Source organism: Alligator mississippiensis, chromosome 5 (assembly GCF_030867095.1).
Source record: "Alligator mississippiensis isolate rAllMis1 chromosome 5, rAllMis1, whole genome shotgun sequence".
NCBI lineage: Eukaryota > Metazoa > Chordata > Crocodylia > Alligatoridae > Alligator > Alligator mississippiensis.
Genome location: NC_081828.1, coordinates 174,606,159 through 174,621,595, shown reverse-complemented (window position 1 = coordinate 174,621,595; position 15,437 = coordinate 174,606,159). Strand labels below are relative to the sequence as shown.

At 45.2% G+C, this 15,437-nt stretch overlaps 1 protein-coding gene across 3 annotated transcripts in view; it reads right to left on the bottom strand.

Moving 5' to 3' along the window:
- Positions 1-15,437, bottom strand: part of CALCR (calcitonin receptor) — a 321,285-nt gene that overhangs the window by 45,677 nt on the left and 260,171 nt on the right. For all 3 annotated transcript variants that reach the window (XM_019498115.2, XM_019498116.2, XM_006267472.4), the window contains 3 exons: positions 5,683-5,836; positions 531-591; positions 372-438 (listed from right to left, as the gene is read on the bottom strand). In XM_019498115.2, the coding sequence (XP_019353660.1) occupies positions 372-438; positions 531-591; positions 5,683-5,836 (282 nt within the window). The remainder of the gene's footprint in view (positions 1-371; positions 439-530; positions 592-5,682; positions 5,837-15,437) is intronic.

Genomic DNA, 15,437 nt, shown 5'->3' with positions numbered 1-15,437 from the left:
CTGCCTCGTCTAGCCTGAGACAGATATTTCATTTAAGCGATACAGAATGCAGTATGTTTGTTACAAATAAGAGAAGAGAACGATGGCTGTGATTTTTAAAAGCAGCCAGTGACTTGCGATATTCTGAAGGGGTAACCATCATGAGAAGAGGCTTGATTTTTTTTGAAGGGACTAAGAACCTATTTTCCAAATCAACCCCCTTTTAATATGTCTCAAGTAGGGCAATCAGAAGTTGAGGCATGGAAAATCTCTAACTGTTTTTGAAAATTTTGGCCAAGATACTTAAAATACAGAAATATCTGTTCAGTGCCATTTAGCAGCTTTTCCAGGAAGGGTTACTGAATCAACATTATAATCAATAATATTCTTACCAATAAAGCTGCCATTACAGGACCATGGACAATATAGAGCAAGTGAGTGTCAACACTCATCCAGCAGCTGGAAGAAAAATATACCATAAATTCAAAAGAAATGGTTAGACTTTATATAAAGCATGCTGAATTCCTTTAAAAAATAGACAGAATACTCACTTGTCGTTAAAGTACTTGGCTCTGGCAACAGCATGAATAGATGCTGGTACTAAAGGAAACCCTAAAATGATTAAAGGTGTAAGTCAGATTTTGCATTTTTTGGCAGGCATTTCATAGGACACTAAAATAACCTTTCTTCTTTTTAAACCACGTGTAAGTAAATATTCTAAGTTGAAGAAAAACATTACAATTCCATCTGATTTAGGGTCATATGGCCTTGCAATGGAGAGGGGAATAGCTTCTAGATAGTATTGCAAAGCTGCTGTCAGGCGTTCTATGAGTCATTCAGGGGAAAGGGGTGTGACCAGCCAGGATGGGGAGGAGACAAGGAGTGTGAATTTCTATATCCCTTGAGTGACCAGGGATGACAAAATCATGTAAATTAAAGCTAAAAGGACAGCAATAACTTATCCTGCATGGCAGGTCATGGTGCACAAACAACAGTACAACAAACCAGGCTACCTTTTACAGAGCCAAAGGCACTGGGAAATGTGTGAAGCCAGGAGTTTGGGCGTATCTTCTTTTCGCTAATGCTGCAGATTTCCAGCCACAATTCATTCAGATGGCCCTAATCCATATGTGTATATCATCAGTATGAAGGATATGATATAAATCATGAGCCTTTTTATATCCTCACATGACCTCAGGTAAGGGCTCATGTCTTTTGCAATATGAAGGGAGAATACCACTCTTACAGACACTGCAGAGGGCATTTTTTGTGAAAATCCTTCCAAAGGAAACCAGAAGCACAAAATCTGTAGTGTGCTGAAGGTGTGGTAACCAGCCATGCTGCAATCTTTCCTTTGGTGAGGAGAAACAGAAGTGACTGAAGGAGCAAGGTAGGAGCCTTCTAATCATATGGGGCTTCTTGAGAATTGTGACCCTCTACTTGCATACCTTGGACCTGATCAACATTTTCTATCCCACTCTAGCACTCACAGTTTGGTGGCTGAGTTGCCATGTTGCTTTGCTTTGCCTTCTTCCATCCCCCCGTTCATAGGATCATAGGAAAGTAGGGCTGGAAGGAATCTCACAAGGTCATGTAGTCCAGTCCTGTGCTCAGGGCAGGATCATCCCTGACTGAACCATCCCAGCCAAGTGTTTGTCTAACCTGCTCTTGAAAATTATCAAAGATGGAGATTCCACAGCTTCTCTAGGTAGCTTGTTTCAATGCTTGACCACCTTTTTTGTCAGAGAGTTTTTCCACAATATCCAATTTAAATTTCCTCTGCTGCAGTTTGAAGCCATTGCTCCTAGTCCTGCCTCCTATGGACTGAGAAAAAGCCCATCTCCATCCTATGATGGCTCTTCAGGTATTTGAAGACTATTACCAAATTCCCAATCAGTTTTGTCTTCTTCAGACTAAATAACCCTAGCCTTTTCCACCTTTCCTCATAAGTCTTACTTCTCAGGCCTCTATGTACTAGGCCTGTGCGAAGCAGCTAGTATGCGCTTCAGATTTGGCTGATTTGGGGGACAGTGATTTGATTTAGTGATTCTAATCACTGTCCCGAATCAATTCAGCTGAATCTGATTCAGAGATTTGGCTGCTGCTGAATCAGCTGAATCTCTGAATCATGTAGGCCCCATCCCCCACCCACTCTCAATGGCTGCCCCACCTGCCCCAGCTCCTGGATGTTTGGAAAAAAAAAGCTCCGACTCATTGGCTCCTGTCTGGCAGGAGGGCAATCCCTGCTGCGCCCCCCACTGCCCCATGCCATGTGGAGGGCTCTGCCATGGGCTTCTGACCCCCACCAGCTCCCCCAGCCCCCTCCCATAGTAGTCCTGCCTGCCCCAGCTCCCAGCCCTTTAAAAAAAAAAAATCAAAAACAAAAACCTGGGCTCACCAGTTGCTGCCCAGTGGGGGAGCAATCTCCACTGCCCCGCGCTGCATGGGGGGTTCTACATGAGCCCCCTGAAACCCTGAGGCTGCTGCAGCAGCCAGTGAGCCCGGGTTTTTTTCTGTTTTTTGTTTTTTAAAGGCTCAGAGGTGGGGCAGGCAGGGCAGCTGGGGGGGGGTGTGCTGGGACAGCAGACAGGGTTTGGGGGGCTTGTGGCAGAACCTCCCACATGGCATGGGGAAGTGGGGGGCAGCGGGGATCGCACCCAGTGAGTGTGGGCTGGGAGCTGGGGTGGGAGGGGCAGCCATGGGGAGGTGGGGGAGTGGGTGGGGGGCAGGGGGAGCTGAGGGGGGCTGGGGGAGCCGGGAGGGGATGGGGCCTGGCAGGGGTCCCCTATGGTCCCCTCCACCCTCCTCCTGCCTCCCTTCCCCCGCCCGCTACTTACCAGCTCAGAGTCCAGGTCTAGCTCCCTGCCGCAGCGGGTGGGGCTGCCCAAATCACTGAAGCTCTCTGAATATTTTCCAAATCGATGTGGAGAGCTTCGAATAGATTTGGACCTTTTAATTGGTCCCCTGATTCGATTCAGATTTGGAGGTTCGGCCACCGAATCCAGATGAATCTCCTCCAAATTGAATCAGTGCCTGAAGCTTCGCACAGCCCTACTATTTACCACTGGTCCATAATTTCCCAGATCTTCCTTCTTCCCTTTCTTAAAGGTGGGCGCTACATTTTCCTTTTTCCAATCATTTGGGACTTTACCTAGGGTGGCCATCATAGAGGACATTCCAGTTTTCTGCTACTCTGTCCTTTGCCCTCTATTGATACGAAACCAGATGCCTTTATGAACTCTATTTTTCTCTTCAAGAAAAGGTGTCCAGTTTCATATCAATAGAGGGCAGAGGACAACTGGACTGTCCTCTATGACAGCCACCCTAACTTTACCAAACCTCTATGAGTTCTCAAATTGGATAGGCTAATAGCTCTGAAATTACCTCAGCCAATTCCTTTAGTACTCCACATTGTATCCCATGCCCTGCCAATTTAAAAGCAACTAACTTTTCTAAATAATCTTTAACCTGTTCTTCTACTACTGTAAGATGTTTGTTTCCATCCTTATCTTTGCTGGAAACCCACTTGTCATCTACTAGCTGCCCCTGTTTATGAAGATGGAAGTAAAAAGCCATTAAATACTTCAGCCTTCTCTGTATAGAGATTGTAAGTTGTAAGTAGATTGTAAGTAGATCTCATAAGTAGATTGCCTTCTGCATTCCGTAAGGGACTTATGGTTTCTTTGGTCTTCCTCTTACTTTTGACATACTGTTTTCATGTTACTTCCTAATCCAGTAGACCATGAAAAGTTAGTTCAAGATAAAATGGCAGCACTAATTGATGCTAGGTTTTTATGGTATATGCCTTCCACTGAATTCATGCCCTAGAGCAGCTAGCTATAATTATTCCTTTTAATAAGTAATATGGTATGGGGACTACCAGCAGCTATGCACTAGTGAGACAACTTGCCTTCTAATCACTGCTCCTTTTTGTGCATGCTCTGTGGCCACACTTTGGTATAACAACCACACATTTATTTGTTTTCAGCGCACTGCATTGAGAAAGGCACATTATGGTCTTATATACAAAGACTTTATACTTATATATTCCTAAGTTTTAAAGTGATACAGTTGGAAAGCTCCTATTTCCTTCATGTATCAAGTCTGTAGGGATCTGTGACTAACATTCAGTGCCAGATGACATACTAGTCCTCTAAAGCAGGAGAGTGTAACTTCTTGTATTTTTAAGATGTCATTAATCTCAGAACTGCTTTTATGAGAAACATAAACCCCTGAACTCAAGCTTTGACAGGCAGAGATTTGTACAGTTTACCTCTAGAATGTGCTCATGTTAAGAAGGTGCCCCACTACATTTGGCCCCCCTTCCCTTAGGCACTTCTCTTAGGCAGTGTCTGCCCTACTTGTCCACCTAGTGTTACACAACTGAGGCCACATCCACAAGCTTCTTTGTGGTGTCACAAACCACATGCATGAAATGTTAAAATGTGCCCTGTGCTGTAAATTTGCAGCGTGGGGGCAAAATCTGCTACCAGGATTTTCCAGCAGCAAAAAAAAGTGCTGGGAAAAAAGTGAATGAACAGAGGCTTGGTTCTTCAGTGAGACACTCTGGCTTTCAGCCAGAACATCTCTAAGCTCCATTTGTGCCCCGGCTGCTCCAACATGCTAGAAGCTGGAAGCAGCTGGGAAAGGGCATTTGCCCACAGTGGGACAATGTGCCCTGCAACAAAGTGCACATGTAGGGGTGTGCTCTGTGGCAAAAAATAGCAGCAGAAGTTTGTGCTGCTACTATTTGTGCTACTGCAACACATGCCCCTGCTCATCTGGATGCAGCCTCAAGGGAAAAAAACAATCTAAATGAAGCTACTGTAAGCTGGATACATAATGGGTTGCATACTTGTTTCAATGTATATCAACATGCAGTCGCTATGAATATGAAGACAGAGATATTTATGCCTATTTTTCCCCGTGGAAGAATGTGCATATAACAGCACTATTTTTGGACAGCTGAGTTTTATGCTACAATTTACAAGAATGCCAGAAGCTTTATCTGAAAGGAAAAATGACTCTTAAAGAAATATGTCCATTCCCTAGTTCTTAAACAAGGCTCAGTCTACTACAATTAATTTTAATTCATGTTTACTTCCTAAAATGTCAGATCAGGGATGCTCAGTGAAATGTTGAGTCTCACATTCTAAGGGCTGATGAGATTGCCACCAACTTAAGAAGACATCTTAAGAAGACATGTGGGACTGAAGAAGGATTCTATGCAGCAGTTGCTATCTATAACTGCTAAGAAACTGTTGGGGGAAATAAGTTCCAAACATTTGCTAAATCTTAAAAGGCAGGAATTGAGTGGCCTGTAAAGATCCAAAGTATTTCCATTCCAAGTCTGAAATTTTTTGTCCGTAAGGTTTGTCTGTCATAAATGAAAGTGTCAGGAAAGGAAATGCTGGAGAGAAAATGGTAAATTCTATCCACTGCAAGTGAGGTTTTCAATGGACTAACATGTACAAACAACCCTGAAATGCATGTGAACAAGAATCAGTGGTCCTGTGCAAATACATGGAATTAATTCTCAAACTTAGGATCTCAAGTGATCAGTCTTAGGCAATGATCCATACCCATGAATAAAACTACTCTTGTATGCAAGTAATGGCAGGATTAAGGCAACAGTATATAAAAAATAATATATAACAAACACAGGAATGACTTGACCAAGAAGCTGCAAATGAATATACATACCCCAGCCCAAAAGGTAATACCAGTGCAAACGTTGCTCTTCAGCAAACACTGCCACCACAATTAGTGTGTGAAGATATATGCCTTCACAGAGCATCCAGAAGTAATTACAACCCAGCATATACTGATGAAAAAATTGCAGCACCTTGCAGCTTACCTGTCAAAAAATTAGACAGTATTAAACTATAGATAACATACCACAATTCTGTATCTTAGCAAGCAAACATAATACCAGGTTTTTTCCCTTAGTGCTTGCTAGAATTCATTAGCAGCACATATTATTGACAGGGCTATAAGATAGCAATAAATCAGACAAATGGAGTAAATGCACCTCATAATTCATAAAAATCAAGTGCAATGAGCAAAGCTCAAGCAAGAACTATCCAGTAAAACCACACTTTGAAATGTTTTCAGTTTGATAGGGTTTAGAATTAAAATAAACAACTTGTTCTTAAAATCCCAGACAAATGCGGTAAAGAGATAGCAACTTAATCATCTAGGTAGCTTACTGTGGTTGTATTCTTTACCTTTATTCAAACTGTTATACAACCTTCAATCAGCTTGTCTGTTTAACTTTATAGCTAATTACTCCCAAAGCTGTACACGTTAAGGGTCCTATTTTGGATACCTAGAGTATGCTTATACCACTAACATACTATGCCAAGTGGTGCCAGGCTGAAACGTCAAATTTCTCTGGATGTGTCTACATGTGCAAATAATCTGGGAGCAGTTTATTCTAAAGTATTCTAGAGCAAACTCTCTTGGGTATGTGTTTACACGTGTAGGGATGCGGAAGCAGATTTGCTGCTCCTAGCAGTACACTGCTTCTGCTCCCTGCACCCCTGCACTGGGCCCCTGCAGCAGCTAGGAAACAATCTCCTGTTCCTGCTGCCCAGCTGACCAGAAGCACATTTGCTTCTGGTCAGCTGTCTACATGTTGCTACTGCACAGTATGTAATCAACAGGAAATTTGCTACTTGCATTTGCAGGTAGCAAATTTACTCACAATTAGAGCAAATGACTGCACAGTAAGCATCTGCATGTGTAGACAGTGACACTTACTGTGCAGTAATTAGCTCTAATCTCAAATAAAGTGTCTTGTGTAGACACACCCTCTGTGTGTGCTATCCACAGAGCCAGAAGTAGCATAGTCACCTCACAGTGGTACTGTAGATAAGTTAATTAGCTCTTCACCACTTATTGAGGAGCGTACTACCACTGGAAGCAGTGGGTGTTTCTCCCAGGTGAGGTGTAAGAGATCTTGACCAGAGCCTTATCAGTACGTACAGTGCAATTGCTCTGTATTTTTGTATAGCAAAAAACACAAGAAAAATACAGACAGTGAAGTAAAAAAGGTCAGGACTTTCTCTGAAAAGGATACAGGTGTGAGGTTCCATTCATCTTTGTGATCTCTGTACAGAAGCTGAGCTTAATTGCAGTCTATTAGGGGTGCACCAACAGAGATTTTGGGGGCTGATACCGATAGCTGATATTTAAGGAGGCATATAGGCCAATATCGATCCAATATTGAATAGAGATGCCTCCAGGTGGTAAGTCCAGTATGGTGGAAGGGGAGGGGGGAGGGAAGGGGCCTGGGGTACAGATCAACACTCCCCTTCGGTGAGGGAGGGGGCAAGGTCAGGAGATGCCCAAACGGGGCGGGGGGGCACAGGGCAGAGCCACGGCATGTGGGGTGGGGGTAGCTCCTGCTGCTGCTTGCACTCCAGGAGGGTGGGGGGAGAGGGGCAGGCTGTAGCTGTGGGGTGGAGCCAGAGCCAGGGCTGTGCATGACTTTTCTTGCTGGGACCTGGGCTTGGAGCAGGCTCCAATGGTACTGGGAGGAGGCTGCAGCCACCCCTAATTTTGCTGCAGCTGTGCTCCCAGCCCCACGCAGCTGCCCTGGCTGAATGCCCCACCTTCACCCAAGCACTGAGAAAAGTGGCTGTGCCCGCTCTGAGCCCGTCCCCTAGCAAGAAGAGCCCCAGGCAGCGCCAGCTCTGGCTCCACCCTGCACCTGCTGCCTGCTCTGCGCCGTGCAGATCCCATGGCACACGCTCCCCCTCCCCCCATCCTGGGGTGCAAACAGTGGCTGGACCCTCCCCCACCCCATTAACCACAGTTCTGTCCTGTGCTGCCCCAGCCCCGGCTGGGCAGCGCCTGCCCCTGCCCCCTCCCTCACTGTGGAGGGCATTGATCTGCCCCCCCATGCCCCTTCCCCTTCTGACTTACCAGCTGGAGGCAGCTCTTCAGCTGTTGGCTCTGCTCCTTGCTGCATTGCAGCTGCATGCAGCATGGGCATTTATCAGCCAAATTATTGGCCCCATGGGGCTGATATCCAATATTAGGCTTGTGAGAAACAGTAGCATTTCATTTTAACTTCCATTTTAATGGGACAGTGTTTCATTTTGAGTTTCATTTAATTTTAAAACTACTGTTCTGTTTTGTTTTGTCGAAACTGTTTTGCTGTGTTGACATTTCACCCATAGGCTATAATGGGGAATAACTACTGCCCATACCTTTGTCATTTCTTGTATGATTCAAATGTAACTTGCAGGAATGATAGCCCCTTCTGAGGCCATGAAGCATGCCACGTTTCAAAGAGATAAGTGCAGGGGTTTCTGGGAAACTACACTTCAAGCTTCTGACGAGCAAAACTCGTGTCACACGTGTGTTAAGGCACAGCAGGGTAAAAACTGTGGGAATGGTAGTCCCTGCTGAGGCCGTGAAGCCTGCCAACTTTGAAGGATATAGGTGCAGGGTTTTTGGGAAACTGCAACTCAGGCTGCTGACAAGCAAAACTCATGAAAGTTTCAAGGAGATAGGTGCAGTGGTTTCTGGGAAACTGCAAAGGATCACAGTCACTGGCCAGCTACACAGTCAATATGAAAGCAGTCCTTTCTCCCTCTTCCCTCTCCCTCTCCTTAGTTTCTCTTTAGCTGCAAGCAAGCCCAGCTTCAAAACTCAAAATGTTTCAAAACTTTCAAAACGTTTTGACTGCCCTCATTTCATTTCAAGGCTGTTTCGAAGCCTTTAGTTTCATTTCAATTTCACTGTTTTGAGCTCAAAATGAGTTGAAATAGCGTTGAAATAAAACAGTCGGTGAAAATTCACACAGCCCTATCTGATATAGACAATTTTCTTCGTATCAGTACTGATCCGGTATTGGGCTGATGTATTGGTGCACCTCTACAGTCTATGCTTTTTCCTGAGTACAAGGAGTGTATGAAGTTATTACTGGTCTGCAGCTGGAATGGGGCTGTGTGAAAAGCTAAGCCATGAACTTGCCATGCCTAACAGAGTTGGCAAGCAGCATGAGAAGTCCAGCTGTCCATTTTTTGCCAGCCTCCCAAAGCACCAAATGGGGTAGAGCAACTCTGCACCACTTCCTATGGGGAATGCTGTCAATGAAGCACAGTTGAATTCAAAGGAGTGATCAGTGCAAGTCCAGTTGTCTTTAGAGTTCTTAGGATTTATGTTCTAAATTCTAATGTTCCAGTTCTCTGTGGCTACAACCATTGAGGCATTCAATGTCTGGACTCAGTCTGGCCATGAGATTCTGTCTTAATGGTTTAAAGCGGGGATGGTAGGTCTTGGGCAGCCTCCACTCCTTCATACTCTTGCCTAGGTGTATGTGTCAAAGGTCTTGTTGTGATGGTTGCAGGACTTCATACACACGGATTCATCAGGCATCTAACTAGACCTCTTATGTAAACACCGTGATCCAGAGGATTGACAGTTGTCAACCGGTGAGGACAATGAGAATTCCATACATGTAGGTCTTCCTCCTTCCCAACTCGGTGACTGCTGCCCCTCTGAAATCATGGGACCTCTACTGCTTGCCTTAGTGGACAGCCTGGTTGCTTCAACTATGAATTAGTATTAGGATTTATTAGTCCCTGGCAATACAGTTTCAAGGGAGACGTTTTTGTCTCAGGCAAATAGATTCTTTCACATATCTTATTTATTACGAAGGCTTTGTATTGCATCTCTTGGCAAAAGAAGTTTTTTTTATAACTCTCTTTTGAACTATATTTTGCTTCTGGAAATACCTTGAAGCAAATGGAGAATAAATAATTATATATGTTTCAATATTCTGAGTGAATTCAAATCTCATCAAAATGCATTAACTGATAGCAGTCACTTGAGAAGCTTACTTTCATATATATATATGTAATTTATTTTTTCATTTACTGCACAGACAGTTGCAGCTTTCTCACAGTTGGTCTCAGTAATTTTGACGAAGTATTCGGACAGAAGAAAGAACTGGTCTGAAAAGGGAAAGAAAAGAAAAATTTCCTGCTTCTGCTATTGGCAAACGTGTTCATTAAGGTGTTTAAATCATTCTTGCATTGTTTTTCACATGTTTGCATCAATATGTTCCATGCCTCAGCCCTTGGCATGCACTGAATATAGCCTATCAGCTGGTGGTTAACCTTTCTTCATTCACTTCCTATTGATCTTGTCCTCTTGAGGGTTTCCTTGACTGACAGAAACTTGCAGCTCTGTAAAAATTGCACTTTAATTTTGGTGGCCTTTTTCCTGACATCTCACATCTATTTTGAGGTCTGAAAAGTCAGTAAGCTTCCTTGGTGAACTCAGCTTCCTTTTCCAGACAGACATAAAAAACATTTTGATAACTTTAGACACACACAACCTCTCTTACAACATGTTTACCAATAGCAAAAGCAGGACATTTTTCTTTTATTTCCCTAAACTGCCCACAGCATTCCTCTCCCCCATCAAGTGATGAACCATATGATAAAATTCCATTTGGCAATGCCAGCTCTAGATACAGTGCTGTAGAGTGGCTTTTGAACAGCAGTGGAACAGAACAAAATGGTTGGCATCAGATGTCCTCTTATCTGCTATATTGTATGGCCTCTTTGGCCATCAAGTCCAGTCCCCTGCATTTGTACTGCATTTGTAGTTAATCCATAGAATCCCCAAAATCATCCATTCAAACCTTCAGCTACAAGACACAATACTAGAGACACCGGTAATACCCTCTGACATGCCATATATCAATAGTTTTCAAACTGTATTCCATGGAACCCTGGGGTTCCACAACAGGTCATCCAGGGTTCTGCAAAGAGACTGGGGCTATGGTGTAGCAGGCCAGGAGGCTATGCACCACTAATTTTAGTTTTGCAATTTTACCATAGGAAGTTTCTTTATGAAAGTATAGTTTTGAAATTATTGAACAGCGAAATTATAGAACAGTGGCTGAAAACAGGTCATGTTAAAGTAAGTACCTGGGGGAAAAGCAAAGCCTCAAATGACCAAGAAGATAACAGTGCTGCATCTACTTCCACCACTTGTGCAAGTGTATCAACTCAGCCAACAAGTTCCTCAGACTACAAACTGTGACTGTGAAAGTGCAGTGAGTGGTGAATCATAAAATGTAAATATGATAAAAGCTGTATTAGTTATGGTTTCACATAGATCAGAAATATAAATGTTTATGTATATGAATTACCAGGAGAGAGAGACCTTTTCTTTTCTGATCATCCATTTGAATTTGCACCTAAACTTGTTTACCTTATTTGGGTGTAAAAATCATATCCCAGAGACATATTTTCCCAGTTTAACAAGCTGAACTTCTCTTTTTGGGGCCCAAATGTGAACATTTCGAGTGTTCAAGATAAAACTGAGTTGATGCTTCTGAGGCTTGATTTATGGTCCAACTGCATATAGAAAAACAGTGTTGAATGTTTCCCTTCCCTTCCTCATTTTTTGCTTCCTAATGAAGTTGAACTGGATAAAGGCAGAGGCTAAGGACAGGCATTCAAGAAGCACATAGTGGAAGTACTCTAAATTTCAAGCTTTACTCTTAAGTGTCCAAGGTTAGGTTTGGAGGAAGCAGAACACATGCTAGCCCTTGGGAGGGTGATGGGTAAGGGGGTGGCTCAGAGCATTCCTGCGTGGCCCAAGCCCAGCAGGAAGAGGGGGCTGTTGTATGCCTCCCAGTGTGGCCCACAGCATCCCTGGGTTGCCAAAGACTCCTGAGTAGAGGTGAATGGCTGAGCCACCCAACTGACTGGCAGGGGCCACCCACCTGGACCTGATGCAGAAGTGGTTTGTCATGACATGCACTCTCATAGCCATGAGCTATCAGCCAGCTGTCTCATACATGCTCATCCAGCATGCCCTGTGCCTGCCAAGTGTGTGTGTGTCCCAGATGCTTGGTGTGTGTGTATGTGTATGCACATGCCCTAAATGCTTGTGTTCCCCTGCCATGCCTCCCTCACTGATGCTGGTGGCCTCAGACCTGCACAATGGCAGGCTGTCCATATCCAAGAAACCCAAGCTGACTAGCTTCTCATCCATGTGAACCAGGAGCCCTCCCCCCGGGATGAGTAGGGCCAGAGGTCTTTGAGTGCCCCTGCTCTGCCACAGGGCCATGGTTCTCCATCCCTGAGCTCCATTGCCTTTGTTTCCTGGGCACTGCTGCCCACAACCCATCCCATCCACCTTCCCTACTCCCTCCCCGATCTCCACCAGGGACACACACTGGGGTTCAAGGGAATGCAGAATGAGGAACAGACATATCTTGCTTTAATCAAACTTTGAAGCTGCTAAACTTTTACAGTATTTATAGACATGCTCTGGGAAGCAGAGGGGGGTGCTTTAATTAGCGCAGCTCTGAGAGCCATGCTAATTTAAAGTGCCCAGAGTATCACATGCATCAGTGTCCCCATGCTGAAAAATAGCGGAAGGATGCTTTGAATTAAAGCTCATTGAAAGAGCTTTAGTTTAAAGCACCCCACTGCCAATTTTCAGCATCAGGATGCAGAGCAGACTTAATTGAGTCTGCTCTGATGCACTGTAATTACAGCACATCAGAGCAGCCTCCCTGCACATGTATAGGTGCCTTTAGTGTGTATGGTTCAGATGTTGTTGCACTAAAAAGCTCAGTGTACAGAGACTCATAACAGGCTGCACAACTTACACACACACAGATCTAGTCCCTGCGCTCTCAGGCATTAGAACAGGTGACATAAGACAAACCCTAACCATTCCCCTGCTGCTAAGTTCCTGGATCCATGGGGAGCCTGGTAGGCTGGGTACTGTGGCCTTGTGTGTTGCACTAAATTCAGATAAGGGGTGTGGTGAATGGAAATGAAATGATAATTCAGAATAATATGGTCTGAAATCTATTCTGACAAGCATTTTATAGCAACACCAAATAAATCTCCCATTGGGCACAACCTTGGCAATGAAGTGTGGGTCAAGCTGAACAGACGGATCTAAATACAGATGCTTCAGAACAACACTGTACAAGAAGAACATCTTGTAGAGTGGACAGTCCCCTGTGTGAATGTAGTGTCCAGATATCAGCTCAGCACTTAATTGAAAGCTGCAATCTTTACAAATGCCTAGATGCAGTAGATGGAATTGGCACACTGTGCAATAATACCAGACAGTGGCTCATAGCTGGCCAGAGGGAACAAAGCAGGGGGAGAGGGAATTGGAAACAGGGGCTTCACTGACTCTTGCCAGGGATGCTTCAGGGGCGGGGCTAGCCCACCACTTGGGCAGTCCACATGAACTCTGGGTGAGGCTAGAGCACTGCCTGGGAGGAGAGGTGATCAGGGTGCCACAAAGCCCATGGGTTGCCGGTGGAATGCGACCTAACGTGAATCATGATGGGATCTGGCACAGATGTTTGTTAGGGGGCACTCTGACCTACCCAGCACTGAAGTCTGATTCCAGATCCATTCAGGTTTATCTTAGAGCAGGATCCACCATTTTTGCAGCACTCTGTCCCCTGACCATCTACAGTAAAAGCTCTGTTATTAAGCATCTCCTGGGAATGGGGGATGCCGGAAAACAAAACATGCCGATAAATTGAGTGGCCCCGGTTGCCGCTTCTCCTGCAGCGTCTGGGGCGGCCCTCCGCCTCTCCTGCCACATCGCTGGCCCTCCTGCCACACTGCCGCCCATCCCATGGGCCCTGTGGGCCCTGCGGGACAGGGAGGTGGGCCCCACACAGCCTGTTATGCCCCCGGGCCATGGGGGCTCGGCAGCACAGGCTGCTTTGCCCCTGGCTGTGGGGGCTCAGAGAAACTGGAAGTGTCACAGTGGGTACTTCTGGTTTCACTTTATCTTACAACCTGGCATGCTGGTTAGTAGAGCATGCCAGCTTGTAAGATGCCGGATAGCACAGCTTTTACTATACTTGGTTATGGCTGTAGAGTAGGGCTGTGCAAAATTTCACCGTCCATTTTGTTCTGACACTGTTTCGACCAATTTCAAGGTCGAAACAGCAAAATCAGAACAAAACAAAGGCAGTCAAAATAGCCTCAAAACAAAACGAGGCTGGTCAAAAATCAAAACATTTTGACCACAGGCTGGGGATGGGAAGTCAGCCCAGCTGGGCTGACTTCCTATCCCCAGCGCAAGATCTGGTAGGAGGCGGTGAGATCACACCGGGGTGGAAGGCAGCTCAGCTGGGCTGCTTTCCTGACCCCAATGCTAGATTGCACCAGGGGTGGGGGCAGCCCAGCTGAACTGCTTCCTCGACCCCCGCGCTAGATTGCATTGGGTCCAGGAGGCAGCCTAGCTGAGCTGCCTCCCTGACCCCTGTGCTAGATCGCTCTGGGGCGGGAGGCAGTTCAGCTGGGCTGCTTACCCAACCCCTGCCCTAGATTAAGCCGGGGGTGGAAGGCAGCCAGCTGAGCTTCCCCCACCCATGGTGCAATATAGCGTGGGGGCCAGGGAAGCAGCCCAGCTGGGTTGCCTCCCACCCCCGGTGCGATCTAGCACAGGGGTCAGGGAAGGAGGCCAGCTGGGCTGTCTCCTGCTCCTGGTGTGATCTAGCATGGGGGTTGGGAAAGCAGCCCAGTTGGGCTGCCTCCTGACCCCAGCGTGATCTACCTCTGGGGATGGGGAGTCAGTCAGACCAGCTGGTCTGACTCCCCATCCGCAGCAAAACTCAAAACAGCTTTTCAGTTTTGACAGAATGGAATGGAACAGCTGTTTTGACTCTAAATGAAATTCAAGAAGGAACACTGTTCTGCCGAACCATGGAAACTCAAGGTGAAACGGAACAGTGCCATTTTGCACAGCCCTACTCTAGAGTGCTTTCTGCATGCATACCATCCAAAAAGTGTAACTTCTGGCCTTCATGTTGCATAATTCAACGCCTGTCTGATCTATGAACAACTCTCAGACAATATTTTCCAGCGATGACGGAGTCCCAGGCCTGGATGTGCAATCAATTCACTGAAACTGTGTCAAACAGCTCAAAAGAACTACCGTTGAAGGAGCATGAGCAGCTCATTGATATTTCAATGGACTATCTTTTCAAGGCAGCCTCTCAATAAACTTCTTGTTGAATTTCTGGTTACAACTTTTGAACCAGCATCCTCAATTGCTCACCATGCAGTAAAATGTCTAATTCCACTTGCTCCTACTTAAGGAGAGGTTTTACATTATATGCTGCTACAAAGAATAAACATTGAGCAAGCTAGATGCAGAACCAGGTAAGTGCCTACAGTTGTCAACCATCATGCCAAACACCAAAGACCTTTGCGCAGAAAGACAGGCACATTAATCAAATTGAAAGCAAACATATCCTGCAACTATATTACTATCTTTTCACAATCATTACTATTTGTACAATTAAAGAAAAAGAAATAAATAATACTATATTATTTGTGTATATTTATTTACATTTACAAAACTTGCCAGCCTTTACGGTAGAGATAAGGGATCTACAGCAAAAGATATGAAAGGGTGTGTAACAGGGAACCCTA